The 25747-nt window shown below is 41.5% G+C and overlaps 1 protein-coding gene across 1 annotated transcript in view; it reads left to right on the top strand.

The window, feature by feature from the left end:
• arhgef10la (Rho guanine nucleotide exchange factor (GEF) 10-like a) overlaps window positions 1-25747 on the top strand; it is a gene marked incomplete at both ends in the record, with an annotated part of 249251 nt that overhangs the window by 222547 nt on the left and 957 nt on the right. The window contains 2 exons of the mRNA XM_083661638.1: window positions 7005-7176; window positions 21252-21374. Coding sequence (XP_083517764.1) covers window positions 7005-7176; window positions 21252-21374 — 295 coding nt within the window. The remainder of the gene's footprint in view (window positions 1-7004; window positions 7177-21251; window positions 21375-25747) is intronic.

Raw genomic sequence — 25747 nt, 5'->3', positions numbered from 1 at the left:
AGACCTTTCCAACGATATATGAAAATATGGAAGTGTGAAGCAAGGAAGCTACTGATACTGTAAACAACATGCAAGTTAAAATCACATTTAGGTGAATATAAAATCTAAATGTATTCGTTATTTTCACTCAAACGTAGGGACGCTCGATGATATCGGCATGTCATTTGTATCGGCCGATAAAGGTTTTAAAATGAAATATCATTATAATGAACATTTCTGCTCACATGACAGGCTGATAAAATGATGCTTTAATTATGTCCAGTTTATTTACATAAATAAATAAAATGTCATGTTTTACATAAACTAAGTTGAAGTAGTTTTCTTATTTTGCCCAGTGAATGTGTACATTTTGAAACGCATTGTATTTATGTCGGCATCTGCCAGAGGGCCGTCACCATAAGAGTAGGCATAAATAATGATGTGTTAATTCCACTACAAGAGAGATGTGATGTTCTCTGTGCGCTTATCACTATCAACATCAGCCAAAAGAGTTGGAAAACATCTGCATATCCGATATCGGCCAAAAAATAATAATAACATAATAATAATAATAGAAAAAATTCAATATTAAAATATTCAAAAGCTACAGTTGTCCAATAGCTGATCAGAAGAAGCAGGTGAAAAATGTTTCCTCACATTTTCTCACAAATTGTACTTTGTACTTTGTACAATTCCCCCTGCTGTCCGGGTCATTGCTCCACCCCCTCTGCCGATCTGGGGAGAGCCGTCGACTAGCACATGCTTCCTCCGATACATGTGCAGTTGGCAGCCGCTTCTTTTCACCTGACAGTGAGAAGTTTCACCGGCAGGACGTAGTAGTAGTGTGTGGGAGGATCATGCTATTCCCCCCCAGTTCCCCTCCTCCCCAAACAGGCCCCCCGGTCTACCAGAGGAGGCACTCATGCAGCAACCAGGACTCATACCCCACTGACCAAGCCGGAAGTACCATTACCGGGTATTGAACCCGGGTACAAATGTGAATAGATTAGTTCAATACCCTGTGCATTACTCCAATATAGTCTGTGGTGCACAGAACAGTTATGTCAATAGAAAAATCAAAGGTTGGCACTTAACAATGGCAAATATTTGTTGACAAATGAATTACAAGTGAATTAAATCTGAGTTAACAAATACAGTATGAGAGTGCAGACCTGTGTTTTGTCTATTGACATCTAAATAGACCTTGTCGGAAACAAAACAGACAGATCCTTACTGAGTCTGCAGGATCCGCATGCTCAGAAGCGGGCTTAGCAGACGTCTGTCTCCCTGTCTTCCTTCACCTCCTCTCCCCCGCCAGCCCTCCAGAGACAGAGGCTTAGTCAGCTGAGTGGCCACGCAGTGCAGGCAGAGTTCTGGTTCACTGTGTGTCCCACAGAGCTTAACGGGTCAGCTCATGGTTACTCCTTTGCTAACCGTGTCTCCCTCACTAATGTGGACTCAAGAGATCGGACTTCACGGCTTCTGCAGTGCATATCCAAGATGTAGGAAGCCATACTTGGAAACCTGGAGCAAAGCGATATGACTTGGAGCAAGGCTAACGGGTCATGTGGACTCCAACCCGCACTTCACTTCTTTCCATTGTTCATCCCCAAGGATGCTCACCACTTTCAGTCAGTTGAGCTGGACTTTTGAATCGTTTATCCGTGACTTTGCAGGAGGCTCTTAAGACCTTCTCTGTTGACACCATTGATTCCTGCACCGTGCTGCTGGATACGTGGTTCCACGGTCAGTGCCTTTATCAGTGCTGTATGTATAATATCATAATACAGTATAACCCCCAACAGTATAAGTCGAACTTGCCGAAAATATATATAGATATTTTATTTTGCATTTATTTATTCAGGGAAATAGAAATAGAATCAAAGCCATCACCTCATGCAGTATGAATTTGTCTGCATACTTGCAGTTATGTATCCTGCATTTACACTCAAAATGACAGTGGCGACAAAAACTCAACAACAAGACAACTTGGGCGTCTGGGTAGAACAGCGGTACATTCCCTGCCTAGTGCCTACCAACACGAGGGTCGCAGGTTCGTGCCTCCGGCTTGGTCGGGTGTTCATACAGGCACAATTGGCCATGTCTGCGGGTGGGAAACGAGATTAAGGGTATGTGTCCTGGTCGCTGCACTAGCGCCTCCTCCGGTCGGTCAGGCAAATTCAATTCCACTCGGACGAATGGCGAAAACGTCTTTCCCACTGAGAAACACCGCCGGTGCATACACCTGTTCTTGTTTAATTGTTGTTATTGAGTCTATTTCTGCAATGACTGCACTTAGGGCTGTTTAAAGCCTTCACATGTTGACATTACTGATAGAGCCATGGAGGCAGCCATTAGTGTTTTACCAGCAGCGTTCCTGATTGGCCAGTTACGATTTCAAGTATGAGGCACGTGTCCGTGGTGGTAGGCGGGTTGCTTTACCTCGACACTATCCCGACACCACAATTCACAATTCATTTCTGAAGCAAGCATAGCTCTGTGTTCTCAGCTGTGTGTGTGTGTGTGTGTGTGTGTGTGTGTGTGTGTGTGTGTGTGTTTCTCACACATGTTTTTGGTGTGTCTTTCTGTGTGCCAATTTCGGCATTCTAACAGCGCCATGAACTGCCCACCAACACTCTATAGAAGCCTGAGTCCCTCCCAGGCATGAACTGCCCACCAACACTCTATAGACGCCTGAGTCCCTCCCAGGCATGAACTTCCCACCAACACTCTATAGAAGTCTGAGTCCTTCCCAGGCATGAACTGCCCACCAACACTCTATAGAAGTCTGAGTCCTTCCCAGGCATGAACTGCCCACCAACACTCTATAGATGCCTGAGTCCCTCATGAACTGCCCACCAACACTCTATAGACGCCTGAGTCCCTCCCAGGCATGAACTGCCCACCAACACTCTATAGACGCCTGAGTCCCTCCCAGGCATGAACTGCCCACCAACACTCTATAGACGCCTGAGTCCCTCCCAGGCATGAACTGCCCACCAACACTCTATAGAAGTCTGAGTCCTTCCCAGGCATGAACTGCCCACCAACACTCTATAGAAGTCTGAGTCCTTCCCAGGCATGAACTGCCCACCAACACTCTATAGATGCCTGAGTCCCTCATGAACTGCCCACCAACACTCTATAGACGCCTGAGTCCCTCCCAGGCATGAACTGCCCACCAACACTCTATAGACGCCTGAGTCCCTCCCAGGCATGAACTGCCCACCAACACTCTATAGACGCCTGAGTCCCTCCCAGACATGAACTGCCCACCAACACTCTATAGACGCCTGAGTCCCTCCCAGGCATGAACTGCCCACCAACACTCTATAGACGCCTGAGTCCCTCCCAGGCATGAACTGCCCACCAACACTCTATAGACGCCTGAGTCCCTCCCAGACATGAACTGCCCACCAACACTCTATAGCCGCCTGAGTCCCTCCCAGGCATGAACTGCCCACCAACACTCTATAGACGCCTGAGTCCCTCCCAGGCATGAACTGCCCACCAACACTCTATAGACGCCTGAGTCCCTCCCAGGCATGAACTGCCCACCAACACTCTATAGACGCCTGAGTCCCTCCCAGGCATGAACTGCCCACCAACACTCTATAGAAGCCTGAGTCCCTCCCAGGCATGAACTGCCCACCAACACTCTATAGACGCCTGAGTCCCTCCCAGGCATGAACTGCCCACCAACACTCTATAGACGCCTGAGTCCCTCCCAGGCATGAACTGCCCACCAACACTCTATAGAAGCCTGAGTCCCTCCCAGGCATGAACTGCCCACCAACACTCTATAGACGCCTGAGTCCCTCCCAGGCATGGACTGCCCACCAACACTCTATAGAAGTCTGAGTCCTTCCCAGACATGAACTGCCCACCAACACTCTATAGACGCCTGAGTCCTTCCCAGGCATGGACTGCCCACCAACACTCTATAGAAGTCTGAGTCCTTCCCAGACATGAACTGCCCACCAACACTCTATAGAAGCCTGAGTCCCTCAGTAGGACACGCGTGGACACACAGGCTGTGATCACTACTGACTGGCAGGCCTTGTTGCTTCCTGTTCCCATTACGTTGTCCCTCTCTCTCTCTCTACCTGCTTCTCCTATCACTCACCTGTCTGCTCTGCGGGGCTGTGAGAGCGGATGTGGATTTAGCGCTCTCCAGAGGACAGGGACACCTTGTCACCTGACGTAATGAAGGGCTAATGAGCTGGAGTGGAGTGTTTGGCGGCTTTAGCCTGGGCTGATATTTCCTCCGCTGCCCGTGGAGGAGCGCGGGAGGCACGCTGCTGTTAGTGTGACACTGCGGTGTAAAGGGCACATTACCACTGTCACGCTTCACTGACCGCATCGTCTCTACAACACTCAGACCACTAATACCAGGGAACAGTCTGTTGCCTTTACTTACTGGACTTGACACAGCACAGGCTGCACACGTTTGGTTTCCATGCAAAAAGATCTGCAGAATTCTGCATACATACATGCATGCATGCATGCATACATGCATACATACATACATACAGTACATACATACATACATACAGTACATACATACATACAATACATACATACATACATACATACAGTACATACATACATACATACAGTACATACATACATACAATACATACATACATACATACATACATACAGCACATACATACATACAGTACATACATACATACATACATACATACAGTACATACATACATACATACATACAATACATACAGTACATACATACATACATACATACATACATACATACATACATACATACATACATACATACATAGTACATACTGTACATACATACATACATACATACATACAGTACATACATACATACGATAGATAGATAGATAGATAGATAGATAGATAGATAGATAGATAGATAGATAGATAGATAGAGACAGACAGACAGACAGACAAGCCGATCCTAAGTCGGATGCCATACCAAACAACTACACTTTGTTACGATAAGGGACATTTCTTTAGAGAAAAACTAATATAATCTATACTGTTTATTAGGAGGTTGAATTGGTTAGGTTCAGTTATGTTAAGTTTATGAAGTTAAGTTTCCGTTTGATATTTGTTTAATCTTCCAAGGATCTTGGCTGGCAGCCAAACGTGTTTTCCACAAATGATAACTAAATTATTTATGATTCTTTATTTCATGGCCAATTGCACTTTTTGAAATTCCCTTGTTTCAGAGCCCAGTCCAAGCTTCAGAATCCCAGGATGCCCAGTCCAATGAGACTGTGATATACTTTCAGAATCCCAGGATGCCTTCCAGGTGGTTTAAAACATATTGTAGGCAAGATGCCAGCCAACAATTAGTTGAAAGTCCCCTTTTAGAACGACTACGCTCGTTCACGTTTCATGTGCTAATTTTGCAGCATCTAATATAAGGCTGTGTTTTACTTCCCCAACTTGTCAACCCATTTGAATTGCAGTGGGTTATTAAAGGTGAAATGTTCCTGTTCTTTTAATGGGTATCTCATTTTTTTATGGCTGTACTTAAACAAGGAAGAGATGCATTGTTGTATATCCTTTCCCAGGCGGAGCAGTGCACCCACTGCCGAGGAGCAGTGCACCCACTGCTGAGCAGTCAATTTTAAATGAGAAAACACATCAAAGGCTTCGTTCCTTTTCCCAATTTCACCACTGGCAAGGGCACACAAACAGGTGGTAATCCCTGTCCGCCCGTGCACTGGGGGTGTGGTGGGGTGGGGCGGGGCAGGGGGGGGGGGTGTTCTCCACTCTCTCTCACTCACTGACTAATTGGCCAGCTCCCGACTCATGCACTGACAGTGATAGCAGCTCCAGGATGCTGCCTAAACCTAAACCCAAACCCAGCCTTGTCATGCCTTGGACCTCAGGGGCTGCATGTGTTGCCATGATAAGGCTCTTTGCACTGTTTCCAGCTCCTCATTAAGACTGTGTGCCTGAAAGTCCCCCTTTTTCCATTGTGCTCCTAAACAGACACAAGCCAGGGGAATGATGCAACAAAATGTGTGTGTCAGGGACTCTAAATGACAGACTTGACTTTATATTGACATCAAAGCCAGTTGAGAGTTAGCGACTGCATGGGAGATTCAGGCTTCTACTGACCTCATCATGGGAACATGATCATTATTATCTGATCATGTTATGTCATGAATGAACAATATTCCAATGAGCTATAAATTGTCACACCAACTGTCGCACCCAATAAAGCGTGCTGTCACTGCAATGTGCACTTTGTTGCTTGCTTGCTTTCTTTTGTTTCTTTCTTTCTAACTATTGGATGCTTCTTTCTTTTGATGACTATAGGTTCAAGGAAAGTGACTGCGTGCATGTTTAATTAATGAAGTGGAACGGTACACAAATGGTCTGATATTGCTAAAAGCCCTGCAGAAGATGAAACTGTTTCTCCACAGAGAGAGCAATTAAAACACATTTATGGTGAGCGGGCTTAATCGTACAGCGGATAAGCACAACAATTGTGCACTTTTTGAAAGAAACATTAAATTTCCCACATAGTGAGAAATGTCGTACTCCTTTGAAAAAGTGCACAATTGTTATATTATGCACATTTGTACATTAGGCCTGGCAAAATGTCGGCCATCTTGGAATTTTGATCTGACTTCCCTCCACATCTGAAAATAAATCTCTATGGTATTCACTCACTATGTGAGAAATGTCATGTTTCTTTCAAAAAGTGCACAATTCTTGTATTTTTGGGAGCTTATAGCTGTAGCTACTATACAAAATAAACAGAAATCCAGATCGCCACAGATTATCTGGAGCAAAGTCCAAAAGAATGTTCCTCTTTCTTGTTTAACAGGCCAGATTGAGATACCAGAGAGATAACCTTTCCATTTTGGTTGCATTTATTTTTCGACCGTGGAGATAATTATAATGATAGGATGATGATAATGATATTGATGCTGTGGGTGATTTAGCTTTCTCGCTGTGTTGTCCTATTTTTAACTGCAGCCATCTTGCCACCCTCCCCCTCTCTGTTGCAGAGGTTTGAAGTGCACCCAGACCCTCTGGTGAGCGTAGCACACATGGTACGTGCCGGAGGAGGAGTGTGGATGGCGTTCTCCGAAGGCTCCTCTATCCGTCTCTTTCACACCGAAACACTGGAGCTTCTGCAGGAAATCAACATCTCCACACGCTCAGCACTGCTGAACCCTGGTAGGCCCACATCACTCTGACATGCTCCTGACCTCTGTGCTGTACCTAGAGGCCATGTTCTGTACAGAGGCAACACATTGTACAACACTCCCTTTTCCCTCAGTCCTTCTGCCTTCACTCACTTATTTTGCTTGGAATTTCCGGCTGTCAATTATGTGAAATTGTGATTACTCTAAAAGGTTTGGTAGCTACTAGAAAAATACTCAACCATTCTAAATGAGCACAAGAACATCATGCAGTCCCAAAATCCTGAACTGCCGACTGACTACAAAAACACTCACCACTCACAAAAAAGCCTCAATTTATGCCACAAAAATAGGCACACCAAAAATAAATAGCTACATTTATGCAATAATTGAACATGAACAGAACCTTTCTTCTTACACCACGTGTCTTCGCTGTCTGTCTACACAACCACAGGTAGCTAGAACGCCCAAAAGGGTGAAATTGGCACTCTACAGAAATGGCATTAAGATGAATTAATACTCTAGATTAGGTTATTGACCATTTGTTAATGTTTATTTGTTTATTAAAACGGATCCCCATTAGCTGATGCCTTAATGACTGCTAGTCTTCCTGGGGTCCAAGACAATAATATACATTACATACTAGACAATGAACTAGAATACACTAAAAACATGCATCACAAAAAACATGTATCACTTAAGAAAAAGAGAGAAGAAAACGAGATCAAAGCTAGCCTGCGGACTAAAATTGTATTGTGTGTATGAGTGTATGTAGAGTCTAAGGCCATGTTCAGACTAGGAGGCCAAATCTGATTTGTGAACTTTAGTGACCTATTAATGACTATATCCAGATTGGTTTTATGAGTCTGGACGCTCCAAGTCTGATTTGTGTCACTTGTCCCAAACCACATATGGAGGTAGTTTCCAATCTGCTTTCAACTGATGTGACTTCAGTGCGGACACGCAGATCCACCAAATCTGATTTGAACGCCACTCGCAACTCGTCATCAAATGCTTCTGCGCAGGAAAACCACGTCACCAACGTACGTATTTACTGACGCCCACGTCATTACCATAGCAGCGCGTGCAGATAGGCTGTTTAGGTCTGGACACACAGATCCGACTTGAGAATCAGATTTGTGGCAGTGCGGACACACTCCCAAATCAGATCTGGGAAACCAATCAAGATAATGATGATTAATGACTTTATCAGCAAAATCAGATTTGCCTGTAATGTGAACATGGCCTAAGTTTCCTTTTAAAACAAGCCTTTCCTTTGATGTAACGAACATCACCTGGAAGACTGTTCCACTATACGATCAGCCTGTAAAATACAGCCCTCTTCATATAATTGGACTTTGGTAGAGGTAAAGTTAACAGTCCACCTCTTGCCCCTCTAGTGGAATGTGTAGGAGAACCTGAGCTATACATTATAAAGAAATTTAGGAGTCTGAGTTTGAATAACTCTATGAAAATATAAAAGTAAGTTAGCCGATAGTCTTTCCTTAACACTGAGCCAAGTGAGACGTGCTTGCATATCCACTACACTAGACCTAGGTGAGCAGCCCAGGACTAGTCTAGACTTAGGTGAGCAGCCCAGGACTAGTCTAGACTTAGGTGAGCAGCCCAGGACTAGTCTAGACTTAGGTGAGCAGCCCAGGACTAGTCTAGACTTAGGTGAGCAGCCCAGGACTAGTCTAGCTGCCTTGTTTTGAGCAACTTGTAGCTTACTGATTAGACCATTGGTTGCAGATGACCATACTACAGAGCAGTAATCTAAATGACATAAAACCATAGAACAAACAACCTGATGAAACAACATTGATGTAAGATACGGTGCGCTGTGTAATGGCAACCGCTCTGCCCATTTTGGCAACCGCTCCGTTGATGTGATCGGACCAAGACAATGTACAGTCAAGCCAAAGTCCTAGAAGCTTCACTGTTTTTACTTGTTGTATAGTTTGACCGTCTATCTGTAAATTACATTTAGGATTGTGTGATAATCTATCATTTGAACCTAAAATGATGCACATTGTTTTTGATATGTTAAGTATAAGTTGATTTGATTTTATCCAGTTATATATAATGCTAAGACATCTCCATACATCTCCTGTATTTCATTTTGTATTCTTTACAGCTAGGCTATACAGAGAGAGAGGTTCTAAAGCTAGGCTATACAGAGAGAGAGAGGTTCTACAGCTAGGCTACAGAGAGAGAGGTTCTACAGCTAGGCTATACAGAGAGAGAGAGAGAGAGAGAGAGAGAGAGAGAGGTTCTACAGCTAGGCTATACAGAGAGAGAGAGAGAGAGAGAGAGAGAGAGGTTCTACAGCTAGGCTACACAGAGAGAGAGAGAGAGAGAGAGAGAGAGAGAGAGAGAGAGTGGTGCGCAAGTGAGAGAGGAGAGCGAGAGGGAGAGAGAGAGAGAGGTGTGACGCCGTCACAGTACCGAGGCGCTATAGGAGCGAGCTGCGCGCTCCACAGTTTGTCTCTGGTGGCTTCAGTGTAGTACCCCTCCAGCCCCCCGGGGGGCCCCGGCTGCACAGAGCTGCTTCAATCCACCAATGCGCCCCGGCGGTGCGGTGCTTAACTCATTGAATGCCATGGACGTCCTTCGACGTCCAATTAAATAGTGACGTAGAATGCCACGGACGTCCTTCGACGTCCAATGCGTTTTTTGACGGTGGGACGTCGATCAAAGCCTTCCGCAGCTCCTGTACAACTATAGTAGCTATTGGAGGTGTATAACCTATTTTACGGACTCATTAGGTGGCGACAGTGCTTGCTCGGTGCAGTCCAGATTAGAGACAGGTCCGAGAAACAGCCTAAAAGCCGTGGATCAAAGACAACCCGATGCATGCTCCCAGAGCCATTTGCTCTGTCGCGGGAGCTGACATTGGCTCCGAACAGGAGTCAATCCGCGCTCACAACTGAGCCCCTCTGTCCCTGTCTCTCTGTCTGTCTGTCTGTATAGTTTCTCCACCCGATTAGCAGACAGGAAAGCAGCCCCTGACGCCAAACCATTCAGCAATCCGGGTTGGCTCTTCCCTGCTGTGGCGCTGAGAGCCGACAGCAGCACACAAACGCAGCACTCCGAAAATATAATGGTTGCGTGAGGCTGTGTGCAGTGTGGGGAGGAGTTTACGGGGGGAGGGGGGGAGGGGGGTGGTGCACGCAGGGCATCACACAACAACTACGTCACTACATCAGAAAATATTATCTTCAGACTCAGTGAATGTGCTTGAAATGCTGCATTTCACAAAAGGCGGATTATCTCAGCTAATAATTTGAAAAGCCTGAAAACGCTGAAAACAACCTATCTTCTCCGGCTCATAACTAAAGAACGGAAAATGGTATCAATAAACTTTTTTTTGCTGATGATACAATAGAGCCAGCTCGTTCTTGTGCGTGTTCGGTGTTTACATAGTAATATCACACAATATTCTGTGGGCCTCGAGAAATCACTGAAAACGCTCTGAAAACTCTGGCACTGGGAGCATCCGTTCTCCAAAAGTGGCTGGCACTGAATGAGTTAATTAAAATGTATTAATATTGAACGTCATATCGCGCGTCCAAATTCAACGCTGCACTCCCTCAGGTTCCCAGCAACACACTCGCCAAGTGTGAAGTGGATCGGACCAACGGTTGTGGAGATGTGTGATGAAAAGACTGTACAGACATACAGACAGGCAGACAGTAAGTAGAGAGATGCAAATGGCTGCGTCTGACCTGTCATATTAGTGACGTTGGGGAAGAAAAGGTTCAGCACGGCATAACATTAGTCCCTTTCCTGGGGTCTCCGTTGTACAAGAGCAACGACAGGGCGGCAATTAAGCGAGGAGGATGCTCTGTGGTATTCTGCTCTTGTTGGAGGAGCTCCTCGGGTCCTGCGCTCCAGGGAGCGACCTGCAGAAGGATCCATCTGAGGACCGTGCAGAGCCATAATAGAGCCACGGGGTGAGAGACAGGAATTAATAAAAACAGAAATCAAGTCACTGAGGAGCAGTAGAATGGCAGAGTCAAAGATTTTCATTCTCAGGGTTTCCATGGAAACACTCTCTTGTCTTTCGTTCAACATCCCTAGTACAGACGGGTATCGTGCCAGTTTTAGCCCTTCCTGCATGGAGCTCTCTCGTCTTCTGCTTTCTTTTAGGGATGCACAATATACTGGCAATCATATCCATATCGGGCGATGTTAGTCTGTTTTTTTTATCTATATCGTATCGGTCCGATGAGCAAAATAACAGCAACGTTAATATTGGTTATCGGTTATCGTATCGGGCAACATGTTCATATTGAAAGGAAGCAATGCGGTAAATCGCCGGCGTGGTAACAGGCCGGGGTCCCCCCACTGACGTTACCCATTATTATTAGCATCATCATACGTCACTTTAAAGCAGTGGTTCTCAACTGGTGTAGCCTCAGGACCCACTATTTTCCTTGTCATGAAGTCGTGACCCAAATTTCAGATTTTTTTTAAACCACTCAAATTTATTGCACAAAGAATTGCGCATTAATTTAATACACAATGCCTTCATGCACTGTTATGAACCTCAAATGAACAAAAAAGTGCAACAGAAGTGCAACTAGGGCTAAAAACCAATTGAAATAAGGCAGACTTGAATTACAGGCCTATATGTTTTTAAATTTAAACAAGTCAAACTGGTCATGCTCAGAAAGTCTTATTTGAACTCTATGAAATAAAAGGCAGACTTATCTTGAATTGCATGCATATATGTTTTTAAACAAGTTAATAATAATAATAATAATAATAATAATAATAATAATAATAATAATAATAATAATAATAATAATAATAATAATAATAATAATAATAATAAAACAAGTTAACCTGTGGCCTGTACTACAAAGCAAGATTAGTGGTTTAGCGAGGTAACTTCAGGTTTAAACCTGGTTTAGCCGTACTACAAAGCAAGTTAACTTCTTACCGACATATATTTCCATAGCAACTTATGCTTCACACTTAACCTGGTCTGCAGCAGGTTAAGTTGCAAGGATAAGATTAGACCTTAAATACACCGCCCACGAACCAATCGAATCAGCAGTTTGGAAAAATGGCCAACCCCTTTCTGGATGAGTTTCCCATCTAGGAAGGAGCACGAATTGTAATGTTGAATTAATCAAGGACGAATAATTTAATTAAGCCCTACTTACCACTTTGGAATATGTTTTTATATATTAATTTTAATGCTCTCAAGTAGCCTAGATACGTTGTTTGACCCCGCTGATCGATTGCAGCTGAATAGTGAGTGGAGAAATATCACTAAACCGGCATAAAAAGGTTACATAAACGTCTCCAAAGCGCACGGTGCCGTGTGCGCAACGGAGCTGAGACTGACGTTGGGTTGGAATTGAAATGGTCATAGCCTATATGCTAGAATACCCTACTACATCTAAGCAATTTAATATGGGATCACCTGCACATATCATCATCATGATGATTAATCATCTTAATCATATTAAGATGATTCATATCTAGGCTACTCCTGCATTTTGCAGCTGCAACTGTGTTGCTTTTGGCCTGTATGATGTGATTGAACTTCATATTTCCAGCATCATTATATGAAATATGGAGATATGCGCTCTGCTGACAATAGCCTATATAGGCTATGTGACCACAAAATAGGCTATTTTTTATAAATGAAATCTATGCCCGCACGTACCGTGTCGATTCAGTTCAGAAGCATTTTTTTATTTTATTATCATTCTTTTTTTTATTGATTAGCCTATAGGAATTATTCAATCAAATAATAATGATCTCATGATGTGTTTAGTCGCACAGTGCGACTAAACACATCATGAGATCATTATTATTCATTGAGCCTAAATGGTCTATACATACGGATTTTGGACTGAGATAGATTACACATTGCTTCCACAAAAGACTGTAGATAGAGAGCTGTAGATAGCCTACGAAACCGCTCTTCAAAGAAATTACTGGTGTGGATAAAAGTGGTCACTTTAGACAGTCATTCGGGAACAGTAATAATATCCAACGCAGATTTTTATTTGCGGTTTCAATGAACGAGGAAATAGGCGTGTCTGGTGCTGTAGGAGTTGGAGCAGTCCATATTGCACTGTGATTGGCAGTTGTTAAAAACCAAGCCTCTTTTGCGGGCACGAGCTCCAGTGCACGGGCATTTTCATGTGCACGAGCTGTCAGCTAGATTAGAAAAACCTGGTTCGCGTTAACGAGTGCCAATCGACGTTCGTAGTACAAGTTAACTACAATCGAGCTGATCTGGTTTAGACAAACCAGATCAAGGGACAGATCCTGGATCTTGTTATCCAACATTCGTAGTACAGGCCCCTGGTCATGCTAATCCAGTTTCAATAGTCTGAATTTAACTAATATGAAATAAAAAGGCAGACTTTTCTTGAATCACAGGCAGGCTATATGCTTTTTAGTTAAACTGGTCATAACTTTTAATTAAACTGGGGCCATGCTAATCCAGTTTCAATCTGAATTGAACTAAAATTAAATATGAAATGAAAAGCCAGACTTCTCTTGAATTACAGGCAGCTTGTTAAACAAGTAAAACTGGTCAGGCTAATCCAGTTTCAATAATCTGAATTTAACTCAAATGAAATATGAAAAAAAAAAAAATTTGGCCAATGTCCGCGACCCAATCAAAACGGCCCCGCGACCCACCTTTCGGTCGCGACCCACCAGTTGAGAAACACTGCTTTAAAGGACTGCACTTTAAAAACATACAGGTACGTCACTTTACAAACATACAGGTATGTCACTTTAAAGGACTGCACTTAAAAAACAAATTGGTTGTCTTTCTATATTGCTTTTGTCTTCTTCTTTTTTTATACTTTATTTCTCATTTTTCAGATTATAACAAATATACACATAGTACAAATCATAAAACAGGTTAAAAAAAAAACCTCCCCACCCCAAGGCTCCAAGAGGAAAAAAAAAAAAAAAAACAGAAACAAAAAGTTAGACAGGGACATCGCACTTCAGTTCAGATACATGTGTTGTTTGTTTTGTTTGTTTGTTTGTTTTCCTCCCCCTCTCTCCCCTATCTGTATCCCACTTTTGTGAAGCGACCTTGGGTTTTATGAAAGGCGCTATATAAATTAAAGTTATTATTATTATTATTATCCAGTTGGACAGTACCTTCAGTGAAAAGAAAACTCTTCGATAAAGTCTATGAACGGACTCCAGGTCAGAGTGAAGCTCTCGCGGGCTCTGCTTACTTTATATCTGAGCTTTTCTAGAGGCAAAAAAGAGAGGACCTCCTTTAACCACTGTGAGAATGACGGGGCTTTCTTTGACTTCCAGTTAAAAAGAATAAGTCTACGAGCTAACAATGAAGCAAAGGCTAAAGCATTCGCCTGCAAAGTCGTAACATTGCAGTTTGGGGGTGGTATACCAAAAATGGCTGTGTGGAAATCAGGGGTTATGGTTTGTCCGCACATGTGAGAATACACCGAATATTTGTTCCCAGTAGCTGTTGAGAGTGCGACATGTCCAAAACATGTGTCCCAGGGACGCCGGACTGTGGCTACATCGCGGACAGCCAGGGTCCAGTCTCTCTCCTGAATAATGGAGCCGGTGGAGCACCTTGAATTGAATCAGACCGTGTCGTATGCACAGTGAGGAGGTGAAGTGAAGTCAGATTCCTCATACTCTATGTCAGTGGTTCCCAACCTTTTTACACCAAGTACCACCTGAGAAAGTAGTTGGCTCTCCAAGTACCACCATATGACCGACGTTAAAATACAGTCTATTCAGCTGCACAGTTCACGCAGGAGGCAAATTTATTCCAACCTGCAGCCTATGTGCAACCTGCAGCAGCTGCACTTGTGCTGGGTTGACTGCTGTCTTCACCTCCTTGTGCTTCATCGTTGCTGCTCTCCTCTACTACAGCTCTTTTACGATTCCCTCCCGTTTTGATCCACTTTAGCATCCCTCCTCGTCTTTGTTCACCACTTGTGTAACCATGCGGGGCGGGCAGGTAATTGTGCATGCGCAACAGGTATAGTGTCCGTCAGAAACCAATATTTGTTTCTAAATCTCAAGACAACAAAATAAACCTCAATTTCAATGATCACAAGTTTATTTTCATTCGTAGTATTATTTTGATAGATAAACATGTTTTACAATTGATTTTAAAGTTGGGTTTATTTCATAATTTAAACATTGGGATTCCAGGGATCAAGTACCACCAGCAGGGGGGGGGCGCAAGTACCACATACCTTGAGAAACACTGCCAATAATATTAATAATTATTATTATTATTTCACTTTCACATGTTTGAAAACTACTACTAATGACCACCATGGATTTTGCACAAAAACAAAAAAAAAACTTTTTTTTTTTTTTTTTCCCCACAGAGCCTTCCAAGTACCACCAGCAGGGGGCGCAAGTACCACCTACGGTACGCGTACCGTAGGTTGGGAACCACTGCTCTATGTAATCTGATTACTTACTGTGGCTATTAAAGTGAATCTGAATCTGAAATCTACAGTATGATTTATGGGCTTTTCCAAATGTTTTGGAAATAAATAATCACATTACTTTTTCAGACTCACAGTGTTTACATGTGTTTTTCAGTATGTACAACATGTTATTATCATAGAAGCTTGTTTTCATACAGATTACGGACATTGGCTGCTTTAAAAATCCTCTCCCCCTCATTCATTCACTTTTTGCTGGAGTTCTCTCACTCCTGTGTGTGTGTGTGTGTGTGTGTGTGTGTGTGTGTGTGTGTGTGTGTGTGTGTGTGTGTGTGTGTGTGTGCCTTAATTCATGCGAGATGAAATATTAATCAGCCAGCCTTGAGTGTTTTCCCTGTGTCTATTTCCAGGGAACTCTGGCAAACAAATGAGATAGCGATGAAGCATGCCTAGTCTCTGTGAGGTGATAGCTACAGTACATGTGACTGACTGAGTCACAATGTGAGCCAGACTACCTCCAGATGTGGTCAGGAAGTTCTGATCACATCCTGATCACGATGCATTTACACCTTGCATTAGCATTTTTCCTTCATCCTACATCTAGATCACTTATCCGGATACAGGTCACATTTAAAAACCAGGTGTAAACGGGGTGTGTGTGTGTGTGTGTGTGTGTGTGTGTGTGTGTGTCAATTTGACTCGTCCTGGCTTAGGCTCTTTTTAGGCTGTGATCTCTTTCAGCACACTTGAAGAGCGTTTGGAGAGCTTGAGCTAGTTGTATACATAATATACATAAAGGCGCTTGGCTTTAGACCTTTTTGTCCTTCTGGTGAATCACACCAGACAGAGAGTTAGCAATACTCTAAGCAGCGGTCGTGCTCCATCTCCTCAGAAACCGTGCATGGCTTCTCACTTTGTCAGTCGGATCGAGTGCAAAGAATAAAGAGAGACATGAGTGAGAGAGAGCCAACTTTTCTCTTGTAGATCAAAGCATCTTGTTTCTTATTCTTATTCTTCTTCTTTTTTTGAGGAGACTTTATAAGGAGAGCAGGCTCCTGTGGTCATGGTAGGTACTGTATCTGGAGAAAACAATGGATCCAGAGGTCATTTTCACCCAGCACCAGTACCCCCCTCCCCACTGAAATATGCAGGAGGAGGCAGGCAGCCTGTGGGCTTGGCCCCCGCGGGGGAGTTCCAGGGGTGAACAGAGAGGAGTTGCCAGGCTCCTGTCTTCAGGGCCCACAAAAGGAAAGAGATCTTTGTGGAAAAAGGCAGAGTTGTGATGTATTGAGCTCACAGGAGAAAAGAGCATATCCCCCTGACACTGGGCTATAACCATAGACACTGCACATGAAATATACGGATACTTACTACATATCAATGGCCCTCCATTCCCAGAGGTTTCTCCTTGACTTAATGCTAGGACATGCAGTAATGATATACCCCCTAATCCTCTCCCCTTAATGTGATTTATGCTCAACAGGGAATTCCAGTTGCAGTAAACAACAGAGAAGTTTCTGAGGCAGAGCAAACTGCTGATGTCTCTGCTAATGCCTCTAATAGTTCTGTCCTCAGGGTGAAAAAATAACATTCCAAAATGAAATCCTTTGTGACATATGACAGGGAAACATTTATCTTTGGAGACGTCTTCTTTTAAAGGCAAATACACTGGCTCCCACACAGCGCGCCGCCGAGCGTGTGCATTGCTGCAAAAAGGTGGTGCCAGCTTTCTCGAGGTGAAGCTATAACTCCTTAATCTCAAGTGCTTTTGTCACTATCCCTCTTTATCGCTGTTCTTAAAGAATGACTGGCGCACGAGCGGAGAGTGGGCGGGCGTTCATGAGCATCGTGAACAGCCAGCCAGCCACCTCTCTCACTTAAGCTGTCCAGCCAAAGTACAAGTAGACACAGTGCGAATGTGAGCAGGCGGGCCGACATCTTTAAGACGGAGATCTTTGCACAGGCTTCTCCAAGGTCTCCATCGTAATGACTCTGCTGCAAAGGGTGGGTAGTAACAAATGATAAGAAACGCACATATAAGTTAAGTAGTTTTTTTTTTTTTAACGAACAGCTACTTTTCATATTCAACATTTTTTTTTTTTTTGCTATTCTTCTTCTCTTTACTCAATATATTTGAGTCAGTAATCTATCTTTTACTTCACTACATTTGTCCACTCTGGGACAGAAAGAGAAGGTTAGGTGAAGGGTAGGTGAGGAAGAGAAGGATAGGTCAGGAAGAGAGGGGTATGTGAGGAAGAGAAAGGTAGGTGAGGAAGAGAAAGGTAGGTGAGGAAGAGAAAGGTAGTTGAGGATGAGGAAGAGAAAGGTAGGTGAGGAAGAGAAAGGTAGGTGAGGATGAGGAAGAGAAAGGTAGGTGAGGAAGAGAAAGGTAGGTGTAGGTGAGGAAGAGAAAGGTAGGTGAGGATGAGGAAGAGAAAGGTAGGTGAGGAAGAGAAAGGTAGGTGAGGAAGAGAAGGGTAGGTGAGGAAGAGAAAGGTAGGTGAGGAAGAGATGGAGAGAGAGCGGGAGATTGATCATATCTCAATTTGATGAGCTACTATCCTTATTTGTTTGATTAGCCTACCTGCTCTCATAAAAAAGTCACACCCAGGTGCTGAAGTAAGCGGTGCAGACATACAGACATACAGTTTCTCCAGTGACATCACTGATGACATCACAACTGCCTGATGACATCACAGTCCAGCAATTGCGTGAGATAATTTCCACTTGAGTGAAATCACTTCACGCACACACCCTCTTCCTTGTTGCCTCAATCCAGACCCAAATCTCAGGTGACATCACAGTTGGGCAAATGCAAATGCATTCAACACACACACACACACACACACACACACACACACACACACACACACACACACACACACACACAGAAAACTGCCCGAGTTACATCACTTCCAGGTGACCTCTTAGGTGATTTCTTAAGGCCTGAATATACCTCCGCGTCTTCCCCGACAGCAGGACTCAAACATTACTCAGCACATGCAATGGTGAGCTAGTCCTCCATCATCTTTCACCTCCTTCTCCACACACGGCCCAGCTAGTCCTCCATCATCTTTCACCTCCTTCTCCACTCACGACCCAGCTAGTCCTCCATCATCTTTCACCTCCTTCTCCACTCACGACCCAGCTAGTCCTCCATCATCTTTCACCTCCTCCTCCACTCACGACCCAGCTAGTCCTCCATCATCTTTCACCTCCTCCTCCACTCACGACCCAGCTAGTCCTCCATCATCTTTCACCTCCTTCTCCACTCACGACCCAGCTAGTCCTCCATCATCTTTCACCTCCTTCTCCACTCACGGCCCAGCTAGTCCTCACATCATCTCCCAACTTGGGATGTTTCATCTGTGCACAGAGAATGAATGAACAACACTCTTGAGTCACTCGTGCAAATCGCACGTCATAACATGAGCATGAGACACAACAAGCATGCAAATAGCTCCACATGTAAATGAGCATTCTGTTCATCATGATCTGTTTTTTTTTATTCAACTATGGTTGCCATGGATATTATTGTAAATGGTGCTAAAGATAACTAGGCCATGACGGGAGCCAAGAGCTAAGGGAGCGCAAAAAGAAATGTAAAAATAAACCCATAACAAACATTGTTTTTACGTTCTTTGTTAATTGAAAACAAAGCATCTGCATCTATATAATGAGAATTTGCAATTACCCTTTTGTCGTCTGTAATGCGGCGCTAGAGAAACAGAACTTGCATTGAACAACTTCACAGTGCGGTAGGCTATATGTACGTTGACACAACTTCACAGTGCGTTAGGCTATGTGTACGTTGACACAACTTCACAGTGCGGTAGGCTATGTGTACATTGACATTTGAGTCTTACTGTATATATACAACTTCACAGTGCAGTAGGCTATATGTACGTTGACATTTGACTCTTACTGTATATAGACAACTTCACAGTGCGGTAGGCTATATGTACGTTGACATTAAGACTCTTACTGTATATAGACAACTTCACAGTGCGGTAGGTTATGTGTACATTGGCATTTGACTCTTACTGTATGTGTCACTGATGACATCACTGATGATGTCATAGACATTGTGACATCATCAGTGGGACAAAAATTTAAACAGGCAGACACAGACAGATATTGCCCACTTACTCACTTTTATATAATAAAGGATTCCTAGGCTCGGCCACTATTGGCATGCGCAGCACAGCTGCAGCTATTGCTCCATCGCTGATGACATCACCATTGCTCTTATGGCATCACCGATGATGTCACAATGCCTATGCCATCATCAGTGATGTCACAATGTGTGTCTATCTAGGTCTAGCTAACCACAGTCAATGAACACAATCAGCATGTCGCTGCCGACATGTGGTCAGGACAGTGCAAAGGTTGTAAAAGGTAAAGCAATAAGGTGCAGTTGTGCTATTCATTGAAGAAACGTACTGCCTCCGGGTACAAACTGTTTACAAGTCTAGAGATATAATAGCCAGTTAAGCCATTCATACATCATGCAATAGTGAGTACGATACAGACACGTCAAAATGAATCTCCACAGACTATTAAACACCACATTAAGAACACACACTGTTCTGATAAACAATATCAGCATGAGTAAGTATAGGAAGTCAGTACTAATTAAGAGATAATTTGCTTTCTTACCTGAAAAGTGAAGCAATTAATTGAACGAATAAAGTATGCTCAGACTGCAATTTATTCATTTATTTTTAATCATAGAATCAATGTGGGGCCTAAAGGAAAGTTCTGAGTCGACCCAGACACCCAGATATTTAAAGACATCGACTTTATCACGTGGTGACCCATCATCGAAATTAATACCGGCGAGAATATGAACTGCACATGTGTCGGAGGAAGCATGGTGCTATTCTACGGCTCTCCCCAGATCAGCAGAGGGCGGAGCAGCGGCCGTGGCAGCAGGGGGGGAATTGGCCAAGTACAATTGGGGAGAAAATGGGAGAAAAATCAGGGGGAAAAAGTATGAGCGAGATTATACCTTGTATAATATTATACAACGGGACTTATATCTCATTGAATTATCTAACTAGGATTGTGAATAAATAAAATAAATAAATAAATAAATAATACATTTTCATGTTGCTCATATCAGCTGCCGCGTGTGTCACACCTCTGTGAATTCACAACATCATTTGTGGGTTCAAATGAGCAGCTCTATCATTTTACTCTTTTAATGATAACAAGTTCCAATTTCCAGCGTGGTGCATCTATGATCGCTTTGCTTTCAAGCAGGTCAGCAGCAAATATGCAAATTCAATTTCTCCTAATCGTGTAGTTGAACCCAAACCCTGGGGTGCCTCTGCTGAGTTTATGTGTTTGGGTAAAGTTTGTCAAATGTGAGTTAATCAGTTTAAATGTTACACAAAGCGACACAAATAATGGTAAAATTACAAACATGTTAGCTGTTAGTTTTTTTTTATGATGTAAGAGTTGAACAGGTAATTTCCAAACACTATATAACCAGTTTGCAGTTCATCTTTCAACACAAGGGGTCGAGTCGTATCATTGTGTCAGCTTATCTAGCATCCTTGTCAATAATCTGTTGTAATTTGAAATGATCTTTCACTCTGTAACAGAAGGGTTGAACAAAGGGCGGATATCTCCCAAACGTTTCAGTTATGACCCAGGGTTTCCTCTATTGCAGGTCAGAAGAGCATGCGAGTGACGAGCCTCCTGATTTGCCAGGGGCTGTTGTGGGTGGGCACTGCCCAAGGCTTCATCATCACACTTCCTGTTCCCAAACTGGAAGGCATCCCCAAGATAACAGGTACGCATCAGAGGGAGGAGCTAGCAGTGATTGAACAGGCTTTTGATAGGTCAAAAGGAAACCAACAAGGTTTATTCATGATAGAAAATGACTCTGCTCTGCCCATTATTGAGGTTACACTTTACATTTTCCCCCTGGCTGTGTGGATCAGTGTAAATATGACATATTCTTACAGGCTCATTTAAAAACTGCCTGGCAGCGTTTTGTTTATTACAGTATGCCAACAAAATGAGGTCTTTAGTGTCCACTTGCATAAACCTTACTTTGTGGCCATCTTATTGCAAACCAGTTGATTAAGTCAGATATAAATTGCACCACCACTTAGCTAGTATTACAGTAATAGTATCATAAATTATTGCAATTATCCATTTTGAAAAGTGACATTATTATGTAAAACTGTGAACCACACTGTGGCAGAGCTGGGTTCAAGCCACTGTCATTTCACTCAAATCAAACTTGCATAATAATGAGTCTTCACCCTGAAATATTCCCTTATATACAGTAGGTATAGGTTGATCTTATATACAGTAGGTATAGGTTGATCTTATATACTGTAGGTATAGGTTGATCTTATATACAGTAGGTATATAGGTTGATCTTATATACAGTAGGTATAGGTTGATCTTATATACAGTAGGTATAGGTTGATCTTATATACAGTAGGTATAGGTTGATCTTATATACAGTAGGTATAGGTTGATCTTATATACAGTAGGTATAGGTTGATCTTATATACAGTAGGTATAGGTTGATCTTATATACAGTAGGTATAGGTTGATCTTATATACACTAGGTATAGGTTGATCTTATATACAGTAGGTATAGGTTGATCTTATATACAGTAGGTATAGGTTGATCTTATATACAGTAGGTATAGGTTGATCTTATATACAGTAGGTATAGGTTGATCTTATATACAGTAGGTATAGGTTGAAGCTTATATACAGTAGGTATAGGTTGATCTTATATACAGTAGGTATAGGTTGATCTTATATACAGTAGGTATAGGTTGATCTTATATACAGTAGGTATAGGTTGATCTTATATACAGTAGGTATAGGTTGATCTTAGGTATAGGTTGATCCTATATACAGTAGGTATAGGTTGATCTTATATACAGTAGGTATAGGTTGATCTTATATACAGTAGGTATAGGTTGATCTTATATACTGTAGGTATAGGTTGATCTTATATACAGTAGGTATAGGTTGATCTTATATACTGTAGGTATAGGTTGATCTTATATACAGTAGGTATAGGTTGATCTTATATACAGTAGGTATAGGTTGATCTTATATACACTAGGTATAGGTTGATCTTAGGTATAGGTTGATCCTATATACAGTAGGTATAGGTTGATCTTATATACAGTAGGTATAGGTTGATCTTATATACAGTAGGTATAGGTTGATCTTATATACTGTAGGTATAGGTTGATCTTATATACACTAGGTATAGGTTGATCTTATATACAGTAGGTATAGGTTGATCTTATATACAGTAGGTATAGGTTGATCTTATATACAGTAGGTATAGGTTGATCTTATATACAGTAGGTATAGGTTGATCTTATATACAGTAGGTATAGGTTGAAGCTTATATACAGTAGGTATAGGTTGATCTTATATACAGTAGGTATAGGTTGATCTTATATACAGTAGGTATAGGTTGATCTTATATACACTAGGTATAGGTTGATCTTAGGTATAGGTTGATCCTATATACAGTAGGTATAGGTTGATCTTATATACAGTAGGTATAGGTTGATCTTATATACAGTAGGTATAGGTTGATCTTATATACAGTAGGTATAGGTTGATCTTATATACAGTAGGTATAGGTTGATCTTATATACTGTAGGTATAGGTTGATCTTATATACAGTAGGTATAGGTTGATCTTATATACAGTAGGTATAGGTTGATCTTATATACACTAGGTATTAGGGGTGTCACGATACACTCAGTTCACGATACGATACGTATCACGATACTGGGTTCACGATAACGATACGATACGATACGATTTTAACAATATTTTTTTAAACTTGAATAATGACAATATATGACTGGAAAAGTAGTATTTTATTTGAAATGCACAAATACAAAACATGCTGTTGTGGGAAATTGTTATTACAATAACAACTAGAAAAAACATGAGATTGGAGATAAGGCTTATCTTGAAATAGAATGAGTTACACCGTCACTTAGATTTACTTTGAACTAAAAGGTTTCTCAGCAGTATAAATTCTCATTATGCATCTTCAGTTTTTCTTCAAACTCAAACAACAAGACTTTTCTTAGTCTATTTTTTATGCATCTTCAGTTTTTCCTGTCAAGTAAACAGTTTTGCCAGAAACTCAATTGAATGGTTTCTCTCCTGTATAACTTCTCATGTGTCTCTTCAGAGACTTGTTCAACTGAACTACTTTCCACACATTGAACTTCAACAAACAAAGACGTTTCTTTGTCTACTTTTGAAAAAAAAAAAAAAAAAAAAAAAAAGTTTTTTTTTTTTTTCACGATATGAGATTTCATCTCAACGATACATATCGTGACGTTTTACTATCGCGAAATTTCGTGGGACGATATATTGTGACACCCCTACTAGGTATAGGTTGATCTTATATACTGTAGGTATAGGTTGATCTTATATACAGTAGGTATAGGTTGATCTTATATACAGTAGGTATAGGTTGATCTTATATACACTAGGTATAGGTTGATCTTAGGTATAGGTTGATCCTATATACAGTAGGTATAGGTTGATCTTATATACAGTAGGTATAGGTTGATCTTATATACTGTAGGTATAGGTTGATCTTATATACACTAGGTATAGGTTGATCCTATATACAGTAGGTATAGGTTGATCTTATATACTGTAGGTATAGGTTGATCTTAGGTATAGGTTGATCTTATATACACTAGGTATAGGTTGATCCTATATACAGTAGGTATAGGTTGATCTTATATACAGTAGGTATAGGTTGATCTTATATACAGTAGGTATAGGTTGATCTTATATACTGTAGGTATAGGTTGATCTTATATACAGTAGGTATAGGTTGATCTTATATACAGTAGGTATAGGTTGATCTTATATACACTAGGTATAGGTTGATCTTAGGTATAGGTTGATCCTATATACAGTAGGTATAGGTTGATCTTATATACAGTAGGTATAGGTTGATCTTATATACTGTAGGTATAGGTTGATCTTATATACACTAGGTATAGGTTGATCCTATATACAGTAGGTATAGGTTGATCTTATATACACTAGGTATAGGTTGATCTTAGGTATAGGTTGATCTTATATACAGTAGGTATAGGTTGATCTTATATACACTAGGTATAGGTTGATCTTAGGTATAGGTTGATCTTATATACAGTAGGTATAGGTTGATCTTATATACAGTAGGTATAGGTTGATCTTATATACACTAGGTATAGGTTGATCTTAGGTATAGGTTGATCTTATATACAGTAGGTATAGGTTGATCTTATATACAGTAGGTATAGGTTGATCTTATATACAGTAGGTATAGGTTGATCTTATATACAGTAGGTATAGGTTGATCTTATATACAGTAGGTATAGGTTGATCAATAAGGTTGATCTTATATACAGTAGGTATAGGTTGATCTTATATACAGTAGGTATAGGTTGATCTTATATACTGTAGGTATAGGTTGATCTTATATACAGTAGGTATAGGTTGATCCTATATACAGTAGGTATAGGTTGATCTTATATACAGTAGGTATAGGTTGATCTTATATACAGTAGGTATAGGTTGATCTTATATACAGTAGGTATAGGTTGATCTTATATACAGTAGGTATAGGTTGATCTTATATACAGTAGGTATAGGTTGAAGCTTATATACAGTAGGTATAGGTTGATCTTATATACAGTAGGTATAGGTTGATCTTATATACAGTAGGTATAGGTTGATCTTATATACAGTAGGTATAGGTTGATCTTATATACAGTAGGTATAGGTTGAAGCTTATATACAGTAGGTATATAGGTTGATCTTATATACAGTAGGTATAGGTTGATCTTATATACAGTAGGTATATAGGTTGATCTTATATACACTAGGTATAGGTTGATCTTATATACAGTAGGTATATAGGTTGATCTTATATACAGTAGGTATAGGTTGATCTTATATACAGTAGGTATAGGTTGATCTTAGGTATAGGTTGATCTTATATACAGTAGGTATAGGTTGAAGCTTATATACAGTAGGTATATAGGTTGATCTTATATACAGTAGGTATAGGTTGATCTTATATACAGTAGGTATATAGGTTGATCTTATATACAGTAGGTATAGGTTGATCTTATATACAGTAGGTATAGG

Source organism: Poromitra crassiceps (genome assembly GCF_964638095.1).
Source record: "Poromitra crassiceps genome assembly, chromosome: 27".
Lineage (NCBI taxonomy): Eukaryota > Metazoa > Chordata > Actinopteri > Beryciformes > Melamphaidae > Poromitra > Poromitra crassiceps.
The sequence above is the reverse complement of the archived record's forward strand: the minus strand, read 5'-3'. Positions and strand labels throughout refer to the sequence as shown.